Genomic DNA, 17,824 nt, shown 5'->3' on the forward strand with positions numbered 1-17,824 from the left:
TGAATCTTATTCTGTCATTTATTCAGCATGATTGTCAGGAATATTGGATTTTATAAAACAGCAAATGTTGCCGCTACATTTATATACTGTAGATTTAGGTCAACATGCAACAAGGCACCAAATGCCTATTTTTAAAAAAAAAAAGAGAGAAAGAAAAGGAAAAATATTTCTTTCCAACATAATTTCCAGGATCATTCATCACATACCACTTAGTCCAGCATTCAAATTTAAATAGAGGAAAAAATCTTCATGTTCCTAGTATGCAAATATTATTGGCATGATTGTGAACTGTGAAATGTAGTGGTTGCATGTGTGTGTACATGTGTACAAACATAATATGTTGCTGGAACACAAGGTCAATTTGTAATTAGCAATATACGCAGGCTATGATTTTGAAACTGCCTGGCTAACACCGTACACGGCAAGACGATTCGCAGTCTCATGAAAAATGTCCTCATCTAAAATTAAATGGCTACGTCATAGCTACTGACTTTGTCAAGCATAAACTTCTCTTCTGATCTCTAGCCTCAAATAACAAAACATGTGGAGCAAAACGGGCTGTATTCAGTTAAATTCAGGGTCTGTAGCCAGTCAAAGAGAGCACAGTCAGTGCAGATGAGATCGGTGTCTGCAGGAGAGCTGCAGAGAGGAAGTCACTTTCGGAGGAACTCGTTGTACCTCTTTATTCACACCATCTGATCACTCAGTTCCTAGCTGTGTCTGTGTCTCCAGTTTGAGCTGATGGGGTCGGACTCTTCTGTGAAGTGTTTAGAGCGAGCTGCATGGCCCAAACACTCAGAGGCCTCATGTAGGCCAGAGAGCGATAGATGCCCTTCTCACAGTAGGCTTCAGGAGTCTGGAAGGCCATACCCAGCCTCTCCCACACAGTCCGGTAGCAACCCTCTGCTGAGCGCATACCCTCCTCCCGCATACCCTGAAGGAAAAAAAAGACAGTATTTCACTTAATGTCCAATGTCTGCACAACTAGTCATACAAAAACACACTTGTTATCAGCTATTATGCAGTTGCTTTGAGGGCAGTGTCCGTAAACAAACATCTTAACTGTTCAGTGAGAAACTCTTGGGAAATAGGCTTATTCGCTTTCTTGCTGAGAATTAAGTGAAGCAATTGATGTGAGATGCAGGAATCAGGAGACAGTTGCATGACTCCAGGGAGTATTTCCTGTCCGCTGTTAGTTATATACACATTATTGAGTAATTCCTCAACTGCTTATATGACACACGACAAAAACTGTGTTTTACAGTAAAATAAAACTGTTCAAAAAACTTTAAAAAGCCAAAACTGAAATCTTGAAAAGGCAACTTTTCACTAACGAGTACCCAAAAACCTCAAGATATATCACTGACTATCCAATAGGACAAAAAAACGTCATATCTATATATCAACTGAAGAGCTGGACTTAGAAAATGTTTGGCAGTTTTGCTTGAATAATGACCATAACAAATATGAGAATTGTTCCTCTTTTTCCAAATGACTGTTCATCGGTGCAACAAGCGCGGCTCGTCCAATACTGCAGTGGCAGCAAAATATAAGTATGATACACCTGATAGTTTCACACCCTAAATGGAAAGTAGATATTCACATACACACACGTATTTACCTCATAGATCATAGTGGCTGCCAGTCCATACACTACTCCAATCCAGACCTCATCTGATTGGACACTGGAGCGGTCAGGCACTCCCTCAGGGCGCATGCCATTAACTGCCCCCATCTGACCCCCAGCAAAGCTCATTACATTCAAGTCAAAGACAGATTTTAGTGCAGTCTGGATCTTCTCTTTAGGAAAAGCCTGGAGGGACACAGAAAGTGATGCTTTGATGTTATATCCCAACCTAAAAACGAGACTTTACCGGTATCTGTGCTCTCTGGAGGTTTGCAGGAGAGAAGATGTTAAATCAGGAACCTTAAACAAAAAGCATTGAACTGCATGCAAATAATAATATATTTACAAGATTCAAAATATGAATCTGATGCTGTTCTGTGTTCAAAAAGCTATTTTGCTACTCTGCATGTGTAATATAGAATTAACATCATTGTGTAGCTACAATATGTGCTGCTCAGTATGTATCCTGGACAAAATATTAATACTGAATAGGGATCAGTTGATGAACTTTGCAGTGAATTGTCAAAATAAAACAAAAAAAGAACCATGTCTCTAGTTTTTGTTACAGATACATGTGAGTTTAACTGCCCAAGACTACAGTTTATGTCGTTGTGTCTACTGGACACAGAAAATCTTTAGACTCCCAAATATCAGTAGTAACTTCAATACCCCGTTGTATGCTTGGTGTGTTTTTCCCTCTCCTTTAGTGTGTGATGGCTTTTTTGTGCATGTCTGTAAACTTAAAAAGTCATTGCCAAAGGGAATTATTCTCTGTCACAGTAAACAGTGCTCCTAACATGCCTGAAATGCATTAGTTAAAGTTCAGGTTTTTCTTCTGGCACTAATCTATCTCACAATGTGACACATTCACAAAACGCCTGCCTGATGGCGAGTTTAGCGAGAGAGATATTGTCGTTCAAACATAGCCGTAAATTTCAATGCATCAAAATGGCATGATGAAGCATGTGAACATACTCCAGAAGACCCCCAAAATACAATTATAAACTTACAAATGTGCATTAAATGTGGGGTTTTTTTTGTTTTTCTTTTTTAAAAACCCAATATGGACGTACTTCATCTATTAAAGACCAGCTGGAACTTTACAGTTAGAGTCTTCTCATTTTGCAGAGCTTTTAGAAAAAAGGGACCTGTGGTTTTCAGGACTGTTTGCCTAAAGATGTTTTTAACTTGCCTGGTATTCTCCGTCTCCCAGCCCAGATGCTCGCAGGAACCAGTGGCCAGCACACTGGTCAGACATGACACTGTTAGAAAGGTCTCTCCCACTGCTGTCATAGTTGTAGTATTTGCCTAAACATGATGGGTGAAAAAAATGAGGAAGTTAAAGCCTTCCAGCAGCTCACTCAGATTATTTACCTAAAAACAGTGGACACATGTCTAAAATCATGATGACTACAAACTTAGCTAAGCTCCTAGTTTTTTCATTTGTTGTCAGTCCATGCATGAGAATGAGTAATTGAGTTTGTTTTTTGACTGTCACTGATTAAAATACACAGTTTCTCTCTTTTTAAACCAGGACTGAGGGCAACTGAGTGAACACTTTCCATATTCAACAAAATGGATGTTTGAACTTGCCGTTCCACAGCAGTTTGTCAAAAGCAGCACTGCCTCTGTCCAAGAGGTCTCTGTAACGCTGGTATGTCTCCTCGCTGTCCACCAGTCTGGCCATTTTACACATCACACACAGAGACGCCAACCACAGCCCTCCACAGTATGCACTGCAAAATACAAATAAAAATGTTACACCAGTCAGAATGTGTTTATGAACTGGACTTCTCTCCTAGATGTTAATACAATTTGTATGGATGTACTGATCAAGATTGTTTGAGAACTAGCTCTTAAATCTGTCTGAACGTTGATTAAACATCTGACACAATGAAAAAACAAACAAACTGCAGAGGCTTTCTGATGCAAGATATTTGTTCAAAATATTGAAGTATTACAGAAATATTTTTGAATCATTAATATGACACAAGCACAGTCTAAATGGAAGAACGTGACCAATGAAATGACATGAAACAAGTAACTACAGAGAGTAAACAGCAGTTGGAATTGATTGAACTACAGGAACACTGTCTAATTGCACTCACTGAAGAAAAGATGGTTTGTTTTGGCTGATCCAGTAAAATGTGCCTGGGTCGGCCACTGATACTGACTTGGGACATCTCTTAATTATTTGTGTGAAAATTCAGTGTGGAAGTCAGAAATTACCCTGCTGTAAGCACGTTGCACTAATATTAATTGTGAAAAAAAACCCCAAAACAAACCAAAACTAAAACTAACATCAGTTTTCCTCTATACTGGACTGATGTCAGATGTATTGTCAAACCCCCCTGATGAGACATTCCTGAGCATACAATAAGTTAATGACGAAAAGACAAGTTAACCAATAACAGCACACAACTTTTAACCCTATGAATGCCAAACAGTGTCTGGGTGTTTTGAAAGTGCAGTAGAGACGACTCAAAATTGTCTTGATGCTGTATGACCAAACTGTTATGCCATAAATCAAAATTCTAATTCTAAAGGTTATTTATTTTACAGAACATGAAAAAAACCTGCAGTCAACATGTACAACATTTCCCATAGATGCTACATGTACTGGGATAAAACAGCAGCTCTACATAGATATTTAACTGCTTATATTTTTTCTTATATTTGTTTCTATACTTGTCTCCCTCGATGTAAACTGTTTTGCTATATAGATAATTGATTATTTAAATTTTGAATTAAGATTTCCCAGCATATTTAGTTCAAGGACCATGAGAAATTTCAAACTCTGATGATTCCTTCTGTATTTAGAGTTTCTAGGTCTGATAAATAGTGTAATGTTTTGCAGATTTTAAAAATGAGCATGCCTTTTAAACCTGCCACCAACCCCAGCTTCAAATAGGTTATGCAAAAATGAAAAAACTGAAACACTATTATTCCTTAAATCAAGTAAAGTCAGTCGAGCCAGTGTTTAAATCCCCGTGCTAATGTTAATTTACAATGTTTGTGAAGTTTTTGTACTGTCAGTCCTCTGTGTCCACTGTTTACAAGTTGAAACGATAGATCAGCGAGATGAAGTCGTAAACAGGAACTTCAAGTTTTGGAAGCCAGAGCCTTTGTTGAAGAGTCAGATCCCAACCTCGGCTCCTTGACTCACATTTAGAGAAGCACTGCAGCTGTGAACAACTCAGTTTTTCCATTTCCTTCCCTGTCTCCCTTCCCCCTGCCAGCCACTTCAGACTTGAAGTTGTAAATAAAATTACTGTACAGTGGGTTCTTTTTTAAGGAGTGCTCAAGTAGTTAAGGACTTGTAATTATAATTGCATAACTGGTTTGAAAACAGCTGGATGGAACCAACAGAAAAGTCATGCTTCAGTCATTACATGTGCTTTCCCAATAGTTTCCTTCTGCCAAGGTTTATTGGCACTAATTGTTTATCTCGAGGCTGCGGGCAGCATCTGTTCACATCAGTGTCATGGATTTAGTTGCAAAGCTGAAAACAACAACACCACTGTGGGCTCATTTTAACTTTAAGCCAAGTGAAAAAGAGGAGGCCAGGAACTTGAAGAAAAAAGAGGCAACCAAAGACAGTTGTACCACTAATCTAAAATTACAGAAAAAAACAATTAAAATAAAATAATAGACGTATAAAATTAAAAGAAAAAGATGTTACAACTTATTAAGTCATTGTCAGAGGTGTTTAGAGTTGTTTTTTTATATAAGGAGAATGTAATACACATCCTATATTCTTTCATTCTTCTGTTCTTACATCTTCAGTGTCCTAAAATTAAGTTCTATATTTTCTGTGCTGGTGTAGAAGGCTGCCATGTTTTCCCATCCTGTCCATTTGTTAAACTCTTACCTTGGTCCAGTCACAGTCCAACCATCATAAGTCTGGTCAGCGTATCCAGAGTTCTCTATCAGGCCATCTCCATCCAGGTCAAACTTTAACTCCGACTCCATCACTGCCTAACAGATCAAGCAGATTAAAACCTTTATGTGGGACAAAATTCTGAACAAGTAACCAAAAAAAAATAAAAAATCAGAGCACTCCACTCTACTATGAATGGCATCAAATACATTTCTCAAATTAGTAAAATCAAGACTGTTTAATTGGTTATACCTGGCAGATGGGCCACATGTCCTGCAGGTACTGGTTGTCCTGGGTAAGATGAAAGTCCCTGTAGACCTGCAGGACATACTTGAGGTTCAGGTCCTTCCAGTCTGCAGTGTCGTGGATTAAGTAGGCATTCACTCTTTGCCAAGGTTCATCATCTGGAGACAGTTCATGACAGAGAAATAAAAATGTATTCACCACTGAACCCTCGACTGCCTGAAAGGTGGTCAATCAATCAAAACATTAGAAAAGCAGTCCTGACGTCTGGATGTTTTGTAGTAAATAAATGTTAACAGTAGTACGGTCTCTCAGTAAGGTTTTACATGAATTAAATATCATCATTCTCCTCCACTTCACTCAGCGATTGCCTTTCATCCTACCTGGGTCTCCGACGTCGTGAGGCACCACATTCTTGGACTTGACGGGAGAATACCGCCCACTCATCAGATGGAGCCTCTCTGTTGGGTCCTTCTGAACCACACTGCCAGCTGAGAGGAGATGAATGCTGTGAAGTCTGTGCCTGGTATGGCTCCTCATTAAACACTTATGCTTAGTTAATTGAGAAAACATTAAGAATTTGCTCACCAATATCATATTGCACACTCAAGGCAAGTTTGGGCCACAGCATGATGAGTGCGAAGGACGCATAGAAGTGCACGTCGTATGTGTTGTACATTCTGTACTCCTGACCTGGGCAACAAGAAATATGGGTCATCAGTACCTTATTTAACACAGACATTTCTCTGTTTATTAATTGTTCGTATGTACACATCACACTTTTTGGACATTAAATACAGCTATTGTTTATATAAGACATGTCATACCAATAATTAGCTGTGAACTGTAGTCATTAAGGGTCTGCACATGTAAAGAAAAAAAAACGTAACCGTAAAAGCTAACACCCATTTCCTTGCCCACCTTCTAGGTAAGCAAAGCGGCCGTACTCCTTGACAACAGCAGGCTGAGCTGGCAGACCCCCGTCCTCGCTGCGCACGCCACCACTGACATCAGCGTCCTCCAATAACTCCGTCCACACTGTCCCCCCATCCGCCACAAAGTACAGTTCGTTAAACAGGGCCGACTTATACCAGGAGGGGAGAGAACTGCAACACACAACACAAGCAAAAGTAGAAACAGTGATCAGCTGCTGACGTGGATCGTCAAATACAGTAACAGAGACGGCAAATACATAAGTATGCGTGGTTTGAAAATACTGTCGTCTATGATTAACCAGTGGAAAGTCTGTGTGGTTTAGTGACAGAAGTGCCTTTTTATCAGAGCTGTGAACTACCTGTCCTGCAGTATGGGGTTTTGCCACTCCTCAATGCTTCTCTCCCATTGTTTGTAGTGTGTTAGGGCGTAGTGACTGAGCGAGGGAGATGCATCCCCTTTGGTCCCAAAGTAACGACCGTATCTCCTGCAAACAGAAAAGCCACAAACTGATGGCGAAGGCACAAAAATCCCACATGCTCATCAACAAAAAGAAGAAACATTATATCTTCAAATCTTCAATAATTTAACAACGATGGCAGAGGTCAGGTTTGGTTACAGAAAAGCAGAGAGGTTCTCAGGGACGATTGTGTTTGTGTGTCAGCTGTGGTTTGTCTTGAGGCTGCGAAACAGGATACAGATTGAAAGTAAACTTGTCTAGTTATCATCTGTCAGCAGTTTTTTTTGTTGTTGTTGTTTTTGCTATATTTGATACTTTTTCTGCCTTGGTCATTATAAATGATCCATGTAAGAAAATTCTTGAGCTGTAGAAACTGATCTGAAACTAAGTTGAGCGAGTAACTTCTCTAAACCACAGCTGGCAAAGTTAAAGTAGCACTGGTGTGGTTTTCCTGCACTGCAACCTGAGTATGACAAGGCAGCAAACTGAGCTTGAGGGAAACAACACCTGCATGTTGCAGTGCTGAAGTGGAACGAACAATAGTAGAAACTGGGCGGCTTCACATTCCATAGATGTCAGGGGGAAGATAACTCAGTATCTACTATGTTATACTGAGCTGTGTCATGCTTTAATGTAACATCACCATACACGACCACAGGTATTAGAAAAGGTGATATTCTAAATACAGTACCATAGAAACTCAAAAGGTTTAGAGGAATTTCTCAGCTCATTTTAATGTCATCTCCACCTTCTACAAAGCAACATACTGCGTGTGTATTTCTTTTGTGTTTGTTGTACCTGATGTGTTCCCTCTCCCTAGACCCAAAGGTGATTTTAGGCATGTCCCAGGACAGGCAGAACTCCAGGGTGTTTCGACTCTGAGCCGGCACAGAGCAGCCAACAGCTAAAGCTGCTGCCACCTTTTCTCCTTTCGGTGTTGGCGGACTGGAGCCTGTAGAGGTAAGACAGAGAGGGATAAGAGTTCGCTGAGAAAAGCTGAAACAGAAACTATTCTCAATGTGTGGCAACTCTGTTAGTTTAATTGTTTTAACACATTATGAAACAAAGTCAACACCAAACACATTAACTGAGAACACTGTAGTTACCTCATAGAATTACAGAAAATATTGCAAAGTGCACCTTGTGTCCTTAATTATGGACCCAAAGACCCAGTAGGTTGGTAGAATTAAAAGACTACATATGCTATTGCTTTTAAAGCCCCAAATTAAACGGGTTCGGTTCACCTTTTTTAAGTGTCTTTGGAGCATTTTATACCTTATTAAGAGAGACAACAGCAGAGACATGAGAAAAATGAGGCAAGACATGAAACTAGTTGCTGGCTGTACTCGGATTGGAGACAATTATGTTGTGTGGCTCTAAAGACCTTTATAACACTGATTTTTTTTTTGTTAACTTCCATCCATCCATTATCTATACACCGCTTAATCCTCACTAGGGTCGCGGGGAGGCTGGAGTCTATCCCAGCTGACTTGGGGCGAAGGCTTTTTTGTTAACTTAATTGACCATTTTCAATTTCAGTCAGGATTTTAATTTGATCTTTGAAACCATTTTGAAAAAGTTACACCAAATTCTGTTGAACAATCTGCACATCATTTTTAATGCTCAAGTGATGCATTGCTATACGTTTTTTGTTTCTTTTTTTGGTTCAGTTTCTTTTCTTCTTGGCATTTTTTTAAGAGTGAGTGGGGAGAGGTGCATGGTGACAGAGGGACTACATAGATCTGCAAATTCTAAAGGAATTAATGGTGTAGAGTTACATCTAAGCCATTTTAAAGTGAGAAACGATTACCTGTGTGGGAAGAAAAAAAAACCTTCAAAATATCTAACTTGGATACACAGAGATGAGTTTTTAGGGGTTTATTTATTGACTGAAGAGGGACTTAAAGTTGTGCAAACAGCAGCTTTTAACATGTGCTTTCGTCTTTCCATAGATGTTTTCAAGCACTGACCTGTAGGAGAGTCCAGCCGTCCGTCAGTGATCAGGTCACTCCACAAACCACTGCAGGTTCCCTTTGGACTGAACGCTGTCTGGTGACTGACCTCCCTGTCAGGCTGGTAAAACATGCACACACAGTCTTTGTAAATCTACAACCTAATGCCTATAAAACAGCCCAGATTTCTCAACCAGTTTATGATTATAAATCTGCTTCCAGACAAGAGAGACTATTGTTACAAACCCCATGTTTATTCCCTGCTTTACTAAGCTACTGAACATGAAAACCTTCATGAAGCTGTTAGAATCATAAACTCAAATCAAACCTGCTCTCGGGCTGCGATGCACAAGGTGTAAGGGTTAACCGTGGTGCAGTGATGTAGCAAGACCCCGGACACCGCCTCCCCCTCCTTCTCCAGGTGGAACGGTTCATTCCAGTGTCCGCCACTCTTGTCGTCCTTGTGTCCTGATCCGTTGACCATAGTAAACATGATGGAGACGTCCAGAGCGTAGTCATTTTTGTTCTCTATGTCCCACACGAATACTGCCACCGGGAGACTCGAGTCCTGACAGAAAGGACATGGATTAACTTTATATACCAGCATATACCATCTATACTGTATTTTATCTATATACACTGTGAGTGAAGCATTGAACGGTTGAACTAAAATGTCCAAATGCCAGATTTAGACTGTACTTTCAACTTAAAATGCCATATGATTATGTACCTTTTTCCAGCCTAATTTGGACGAGTTAAGCATCCAGTGTCTTAGCTGACTTGTAATCATAATTGAATTGCACAGGGCTCTGTGTTGAACATTTCAAGTTCAAGGACATTTTTTTAGTTACTGTTTGATTAAATTTGCTTGTGGAGGGGTAAAAGGTGTCAAAGCAATCAAAGCAGTTAGTAAAATATTCAAAGCCTGTTGCAACTGCAAACAACAGACAAGATGTCGCATCATATAAAACTGTCTGTTACCTGGTAATCGTGAGGGATGACTGGGGAAATCTGTCGACAGGTTAGAGTGACATTCTGTCCTGGCAGGTGGTAAACTGTCCAGGCACGAGGATACAAGGCGTGATAGAAGGCATACTCCCCGCAGTAGCCCCAGTTCCAGCCTTGTAATGTGGGTGGACGCTCCACCGATAGCACCTGCTGGTAAACAGTTTGTCCTCCACGACGTAAACACACTGTGAACTAAGAAAACAGGAGAAGCGTGAGCGAAAACACGTTAGCATATAGCAAATGTTGTATCTTTTTATTAATATGCATGTCAGGGGGATGAGACAGTAGGTCAGAAGTGTGCAGAGTGTGAATTTACTTCTTCTAAACCTGCCTTATCTCATTTCTCAATCACATTTCCCAGAATTCCCTCCGGAAAACATCTGTGCATGTGTCTTAACAAGCTCCCAGCTATCATTTCTTCATGCAAAAGGAGAAGATGCCAGTGACAGTAAGAAGGAGAAGGCAAGTTTTTTTCAAGGACAAAAAGAGTCACACCATGTCGTCAAAACACAGTAGTACTGAGGCTGCTGTTGGGGAAGAATTTGTCTGTTCTAGATCAGTATGTCCCTGTTTAAGTGTTAAGCACCTATAAAAGTGAGTTCTTACTCTTTAGAGTGGCTGACACCAAAGTCTGCATTCAGGTGGATGTCTACAGCAAATGAAAATTGTATTTAACTATAATTTAGCAGCTTTGGAAATATGTTGTTGTGACGTTTTGCTGTCAGGATTCAGGCAGGCAAAAAGTAAAAATTACAAACTGTTCCTATGGAATTGGCTGGTGTTCTGGTAGTTTATGACACCCAAACCAGCTCCATTGAAGTGTAGATACAGGTGATTATTTATCTGTAAATCTAGATTGAGACACCTCTAGGAGTGGTTGCTGGACTTTGTTTGCTGATATCATATAAGTCAACAAGCCATTGTGCACAATGTCAAGAGACCAAAATACAGAAAACAGCCTAAGTTTCATTTCACTGAGACATGAATTTCTGCCTCCTATCTGTATCCTTTATACCTGGTTGGCTGTGACAGTTTTGTAGTGATACATCCCAGGGTTAAGTTGCCATCTGCAGAACTCTCCCCTCCAACCTCTCGTGATGGTACCGCCTCCAATACCGCCAAGTGGAGCACCTGTAAATTATAGTACAGTGTCAACACTGAGACATATGAAGCAAATGATCATAAAGTTATATGAGAGGGAAGTCTGCAAGGTGCTGGACAGGTTTCACACAAGCACTTAAATCACAGTCGGCAATTTTTTTGTGTAAGATTACACAGAATAATTGATCAAAATTACACCAAGCACTGACAAAATCAGTGGCCTTGCTATAATTTAATTATTTTATACCTTTTAAATTGAGCAAAAAATGTCACAAGTTGAGCACACTGTGTCGCAAGTTAATCCACACTCACCATATATTTGCCGCAAGGGTTGGGCACGAAACATATCAATGAATGGAGCCTTCTTTTCCACCTGGGTCTTCTTGTACCACCACTTTAGATACCTGGGTGAACACATTCATACAACACTCTGATCACTTCACAAGTCAAACGTGGAAGAAACGCAATTTTAAAAGTTTAAGAAGTTAAGGGCAGCAAAAATCAAGTGAGGACATAAACAAATGCTCAGACACAGCATGCACTTAAACTGTGGTCATGTGTTCAAGGCTATTGATTAGGAGTGATGTTAGCTTTCAAAGGAGTTTACAAATGAGCATCCTACGCACATGTGCAATTAGTAAACATGTTTCTTCTTCTCGCTTGTTCATTTTTCTCTTTTCAGTCTGTTAAATGCAGCTACAGCAGTTTCCAGGCCCTAAGCACTCTCGGCCAAAGCTGGATCCGACAGTGACAGTTTGCACACACACACACAAACACACACAGGCAGAGAGAGAAGAGGGAATTGTGCAATTGCATGAAGGAAGTATTTGTAAGATGAGGGGAGTGCAGCCCAAGAGGCAGGTCTACTTTATCTGAGCGATGTTAACAGTGCAAGTGTGTGTCTGTGTGTGTGCATGCATGTGTCTCCGTGCCGCACTCGGTGTCAAATATTAATTAGGCTACGTTACAAAAGGTTTCAAACAGCTCGCAGAGCCTGACGCCCGAGGCGCCGTGGTTCAGAGTCATTAATCGTTTTATGCTCTGAACACTGATCTATGACATGCGAGATTTTCTGCTAATATGCCAAATAAAGCTGCCGTTTTTACTTGAGCAGTGGTGTCTTTTCAGACAGCTCATGAGTTCAGCACCGACCAAGCTGCCAAGCTGATGGCCTTCGTTACCTTTAACTACATGTCTTCAGTTTTTAGCTCATGCTTGTAGTGGAAAGCAACTGTTGGTGTTTATATTTGCAAAGTGAAGCTTTTGAAAGGCTCCAGCACAATGAAAATAGCCATAAAATACAGTATTTGCAGCAAGCTGACAGGTTGCTGAACAAACCACTGACTCAGCAGTTTCTTTGCAGGTGCTGCAATCCCTGGCAGTTAATTTGCTTCCTGTTTGGATAACTGGGCAATTGGCATTTTTACAGATCATTCTCTCTCCAAATTGGCCAAAACAGACAACGATGTCAAGGCAGAATTGTTAGCAACATCAGGGTTTATGTGTACATTCTGTTATGTAGTCTAAAATAGATGTACAGTGGCTTACATCAGACTGTCTGTGAAGTACACAATAAGCTGTGCAAGCTTGAACCAATGTTTCTGTTTGTGAGTGTAGCAGGGATTCCTCCAGGATTTTTTAGCAAATGTGGCCAGCCACAGAGATCCTGATGTATCTTGTTTCATACTTAATTTTGAGGGTAATGGCTGCCTAAATAGTTGCCTAAGTAGTTCACACTCATTAGAAATGTGACATTTTCTGTGTGAAAGAGCACTCCAGTCCTTTCCCCCAAAGTTAATGTTTTACCAAATTTTATTGCTGTTATCTACATTTGTCTTTTTCTAGGAAGCTAAAATAGACTGCAATAAACCCACATACATCGATCTAATATAAATGCAGCTCTTCTTCTCTACACTATGTGCATCATTAAAAGTCCAAACAGGGCAGGGATGACTTGCACATCAGAATAATCAATTAAGTTTGAGCCTCAAAGGGATTTCTGCTTGTTGTGAGGAAGATCGGACCCTGTGGAACTGCAGTACTGCTGTGCAAAACAGTGGCGCGCCCAACTGTACTGCAAACAATAATGACTTCACAGCAAAGCTCAGTCCAGGCAAACAACAAAGGACCACCAATATTCCAGTCAGGAGGAGATGAATAGGATCAGTTAAAGCGTATTATTTGAGGTCATGGCAGGTTCCTCTTTTGTCAGGATGCCATTCTGCAGCTCAGCTGGAATGCAAACAATTGTCCTCAGTCTTATCTGAACCTGCAAACACAAGCCAAGTCTTCCAACCTGAATCTAACCTGTGTGCTGTCTCGTTAAACAACAGAAACACAATGTCCACACACTGAAATCCAGTTAACAGTAGTTCTGTATTTTTCCAGCTACATGAGCAGCTGGGTACGTGCACAGGGAAGCTTTTCACAAAAAAATGTTTGTATTCGATTAATCCCACAGTGCTGCACCTCTTACACACATGAATGAAACCTGAGGGTGTGGCTGTACCTGGGTCAGCCAGTTGCCCTGTCTTTAATTCCTCTGAGAAGTAGGAAGGAGCTTTGCTGAGACTACAGAATGTTTGCTTTACTGCAACAGTTCTCTAAAAAGTGAAGCAAGTTTGAGGTTTGAACTGCAACTATTTTCTGGGAACGTGTTGGATAGAGAAATACCACGCCTCACTATTGTTTGCTCCCAGCTAAAGGAAACTACATATCCATATCAAACTTACAAGATCTGTGGTATTCCACTGCACTGGAGGTGTCACATTGAGAGATTTTGTAAATATTGGTGATTTGGATTGAGGTAATTATATGTAAAAACTACTCGTTATCCAGTCTCTGGTTTTTCAAAGAGTAACAAATACACAGATCTGTATACAAATGAAAACTAAGAGGAGGCCTAGTGGTTCACACCAGGCTCTGATGCAGCTAAAAACTCCTCAGTCATGCCACGTTCTCAGGATTTAAACAATAACTGAGAAAGTGCAATCCGCTAAAGCTGCAGAATGTGTTACTTTGCATCTCAGATCTCAGCAGGTTGCTTGGAAAACAAACACAGATGTTAATCTGTGCTGGATTTTTTTTTTTTTTTTTTGTACAGCTGCAGGCAAACAATTCATCTTCAAATATTTAACAAGCTGCAGGAAACTTTAAAAGCAGGCGTGTCATGTTTTGGGGACTGTAAATGTTCACTCCTGTTATCTTTATTGCTGGAGAGGTTTTGAAGTCAGAGAGGAGCAAATAATCTCTACCTTGAACTTTAGGCTGACCTGGAACCAGACCTCATAGATCACTCTAAAGAACAGTCCAATGCTTGTTCAGTCCTCAAGACAAGGAAGGTATTTTTAAGTTGCCCCCTTTATGTAATCTAGCATTTATAGAGAATCTTCTGTTTCAATGTCCACCTTGCAGATATGACAAAATCGTGGACAACTAACACTCACATCTGCACTGAAAGAGACTAAACAATTCGACTGAAGACATTGCAAAAGCACTTATCAGTCTATGCAGGAAAAAACCCCAACAGCAACTCACTTACTCCTGTAGTCATTGTAGACATTGTCACTGTTATCAGTTTTAAATGGAACTGTTTTATTGCTTCTTTCTTTCTGAAATGTATCTTTAACTCTGCTGTTTAAACTAATCCTTTTATTCCATCCTATGACTGGAGTGTGTGGAAAATGAAGATATGATAACTTGTGGAAGCATCCCAAGTTACAACAGAGAAATCCCCTAAAGCTGCAGAATGTGTTCATTTTCATCTCAGGTGTTTTCATCTCGCGCGTTGTTGGGAAAACAATGATTTACTGTTTGATCCTGTCCTAGAACTGGAGCACATGGAAAATCAGATATACCTTGTGGAAGCATCACCATTTTCAAGTCAGTACTTCATACTTGCTCTCAGGTGTGCTCTGAGGAATATGACACTAATGCTTCCCCAGGTACGGCACCATGGAAACAAGGCTATGGGTTGAACAGTATAGGCTAAAGGTTGCTATGACATATGGAGGCATAAACTGAAGCAGCCAGTGTCAATTGAGGACAAAAGCCTCAGTGTGTACTGAATGTACAATATAACTGATGAGGATTTTGTGCCTCATGAATTTCTTTTCAATGCATCTCTTTATTGTGTATCTTAATGTTCAAAAATGTGAAGGCCACAGAGGGAATGTCTCACCTGATTCCAAGGCCGACATGCTCCAAGACGTTGGACAGCGAGACATCTTTTGCTTGAAAGGGCTTTCTCTTCTCCTTGAACTCGTGTGCCAAGCAGATACGCCAACCATCCTTGGGCACCCCGTATCCCATTTCATTGGAGACATACCTACTCATGAGGTCCGCCGTGGATTTCTCACCCCACTCTGAAGTCATTTTTGCAGTATTTTCTATTGAAGTTGTAGGAAAAAAAAGATTATTCTGTCTCCAAGCAGGGAGTTGCCACCACCTTCTGTAAACAGAGTCAGTTTGTCATGCCTTCACCGTGGAACAGGAAGGAGGTAGCCACAGGTGCCGTGGAAATCTTTAAATGAATCAGTGAACTGCGAAGACACATTCCAGTCGGGCAAACCGGTTCAGGACTAACAAGCTCCTATAATAAATAACTGCTTATTCAGGTTGGAAATTCCAGTGCCATTATTTAGTTATTTCAGTCCACAGGAGCATTAGGTCTCTTCAGCTCTATGTGTTCATATCCTTAGGGATGTTTTGGAACAATCTTCCACTTCACCCTCTGGATTCTGTTTTTGTTTGAGACGTTAGACCCCTTTGCCCCTTTTGGATGGAGTCCAGATGTGGCTGTGCAGCTGTGAGCACCAGTGATCGGATGGATGGATGATCAGCTATAGCATCAAGGATGCCTCAGTCATGCAGCCAGGACACCTGCAATGAGATAAAATGGTTAAAAAGTGGCAATCACATTCACCCGGTTCAGATTTAGGAGGGCCAATATCAAACAACCGGTTAGCTGCAAAGCCGCAAACATCTTAACGTTAACACCTCAATCAGTAAACCGTTAGCTACAACACTCCTGTGCTTTAAAGTCAAGAGAGGGAGACTACTTTACATGCTAACCTGGTATTAAATACGTGAGATAAGAGGTAATTGTTTTGAAAGAATACCAGAGCGACGGCGTCATCCCGATGCAGCTCCAAGCCGACCTCTGGTAGGATCCTGTAGCTTCAGCTAGCACGGTGTTCGATATGCAAATCCCTTAGTTTCCCTTGGGTCATTTTTCCTTCCCGTTGACTCGCAGGCACCAAACTCTGGCAGGCTATTTACTGCTAAGGCATCAATGTACAAAGTTTCCTAAACCAAACCTCAAGCAAACCAACAACCTTAGACTGAGTTGAAGGCTACGGAATAAATAATTGTTGAAGTGTGATGTAGTGCAAATGGGCAAACAGCCTGGCAGTTAATGTTGCCTGACAAGCAAGGCCCAGGGATAAATCTACGCCATGTCACAAAGCCGCTGGTGAGCAAATACCATTTGAACTGATAAAAGGGGGGGTTGTATTCAATTCAATGTGTTACTTAGCCCTCCACTGTACAGGCATTCATGCATTATGATAAGTATGCAATTTAAGAATGCAATATAAAGAGTTTTCTGTTGAATGATCAGCAAATATGCGTAAAAACGTCTATTATTTGTAACTAGTGAGCGTATCTCTCCCTATGTGTTACCATAGCAACAGTCCGGCTCTCGTTTCCCTGCCTGTAGCGCTGTTCTAAATGGTCGACGAAAAAACTTTCCGGAATTTTTTTCACGGTCGGTCTATTCTTTAAAAATGCGTAACGGGTGGCTATAATGTACAACACGGCAGTTAAACGACATATTTTAAAATAATGTGTAGGCTTTGTGATATATTTGTTTATTCTTCATGAGTTTTCTCTTCCCGTGGTTAGTGATTGGTCGACCGGCAGCGGAAATAGAATCCCTTATTTTTTTGTTTACTGTAGCTGGAATGCTAGCTGACTAGATAAGCTATGCCCAGTTTTTCTGGAAATACTGTAAACTTTTTTACTATTTTATTCGAAAAGTACATTTAGGTTTACGTTGGGATAACACTGTAATTGTTTTACCTCAGTGTCGCTTGTGGCCAAGGTATGTGTTAAAATAGCGATTTAAACGGCAGCCTTTAGCAAAAACCGACCAAACAAGTTAACTTAAGTTGTCTGCAGTCTGACTAGAGGAGTGTTTATAGAACTGTAGTGGTGTCTAGCTGGAGTAACTAAACAAAGTCTTTCAAATTTCATCGTACTGTTCTCTATATTAGTGGTCGAATCCTTCATTTAGTAACGTAGCGGTGTTGGTGTGTAACGTTACAGATGATCGAGGTGGTGGCCTCCATGGCCCGAGGCCCGGTGTTCCTGGCCGGGGAGCTCATGGAGTGTCTAATAACGTTCACCAACCCCATGTCTCACCTCTCCACGTCTGCCAGCAGGTAGGATTTCACCTCCTCACTTGTCATGTAGCTGCACACACAAGAGGCCAGCCTCTTTCTTTGAAAATACAACGTAATAAAGTTGAACATTGAAAGATCTGAAAACATCATGAAAGATTACTTTACAGAATTCTAAACTGAGCAAAAATCTGAATTTAGCATGCAAATGGTCATCTT

The 17,824-nt window shown here is 40.6% G+C and overlaps 2 protein-coding genes across 4 annotated transcripts in view; one reads left to right on the forward strand and one right to left on the reverse strand.

Moving 5' to 3' along the window:
• On the reverse strand, window positions 1-16,425 carry gba2 (glucosidase, beta (bile acid) 2). The gene is made up of 18 exons (XM_008301687.1): window positions 16,325-16,425; window positions 15,385-16,085; window positions 11,517-11,608; window positions 11,119-11,234; window positions 10,077-10,295; window positions 9,424-9,663; window positions 9,114-9,216; window positions 7,942-8,095; window positions 7,045-7,170; window positions 6,672-6,856; window positions 6,339-6,443; window positions 6,134-6,241; window positions 5,760-5,911; window positions 5,499-5,605; window positions 3,221-3,363; window positions 2,820-2,935; window positions 1,622-1,813; window positions 1-934 (listed from the first exon to the last, which is right to left on the reverse strand). Exons 2-18 carry the CDS (start codon window positions 15,576-15,578, stop codon window positions 704-706), a joined length of 2,583 nt encoding a protein of 860 aa, XP_008299909.1. The 5' UTR covers window positions 15,579-16,085; window positions 16,325-16,425; the 3' UTR covers window positions 1-703.
• The window catches only part of rgp1 (GP1 homolog, RAB6A GEF complex partner 1), a 20,539-nt gene continuing 10,738 nt past the window's right edge, over window positions 8,024-17,824 (forward strand). For 2 of the 3 annotated variants that reach the window (XM_008301686.1, XM_008301683.1), the window contains exons 1-4: window positions 8,024-8,103; window positions 9,096-9,219; window positions 10,465-10,551; window positions 17,532-17,647. In XM_008301686.1, the coding sequence (XP_008299908.1) occupies window positions 10,525-10,551; window positions 17,532-17,647 (143 nt within the window). In that variant the 5' untranslated portion in view covers window positions 8,024-8,103; window positions 9,096-9,219; window positions 10,465-10,524. Of the gene's footprint in view, window positions 8,104-9,095; window positions 9,220-10,464; window positions 10,552-17,088; window positions 17,308-17,531; window positions 17,648-17,824 lie in introns of those variants that run through there. The other variant, XM_008301685.1, reaches the window with a different exon arrangement.

Source organism: Stegastes partitus, unplaced genomic scaffold, assembly GCF_000690725.1.
Source record: "Stegastes partitus isolate 25-593 unplaced genomic scaffold, Stegastes_partitus-1.0.2 Scaffold1698, whole genome shotgun sequence".
Taxonomy (NCBI): domain Eukaryota; kingdom Metazoa; phylum Chordata; class Actinopteri; family Pomacentridae; genus Stegastes; species Stegastes partitus.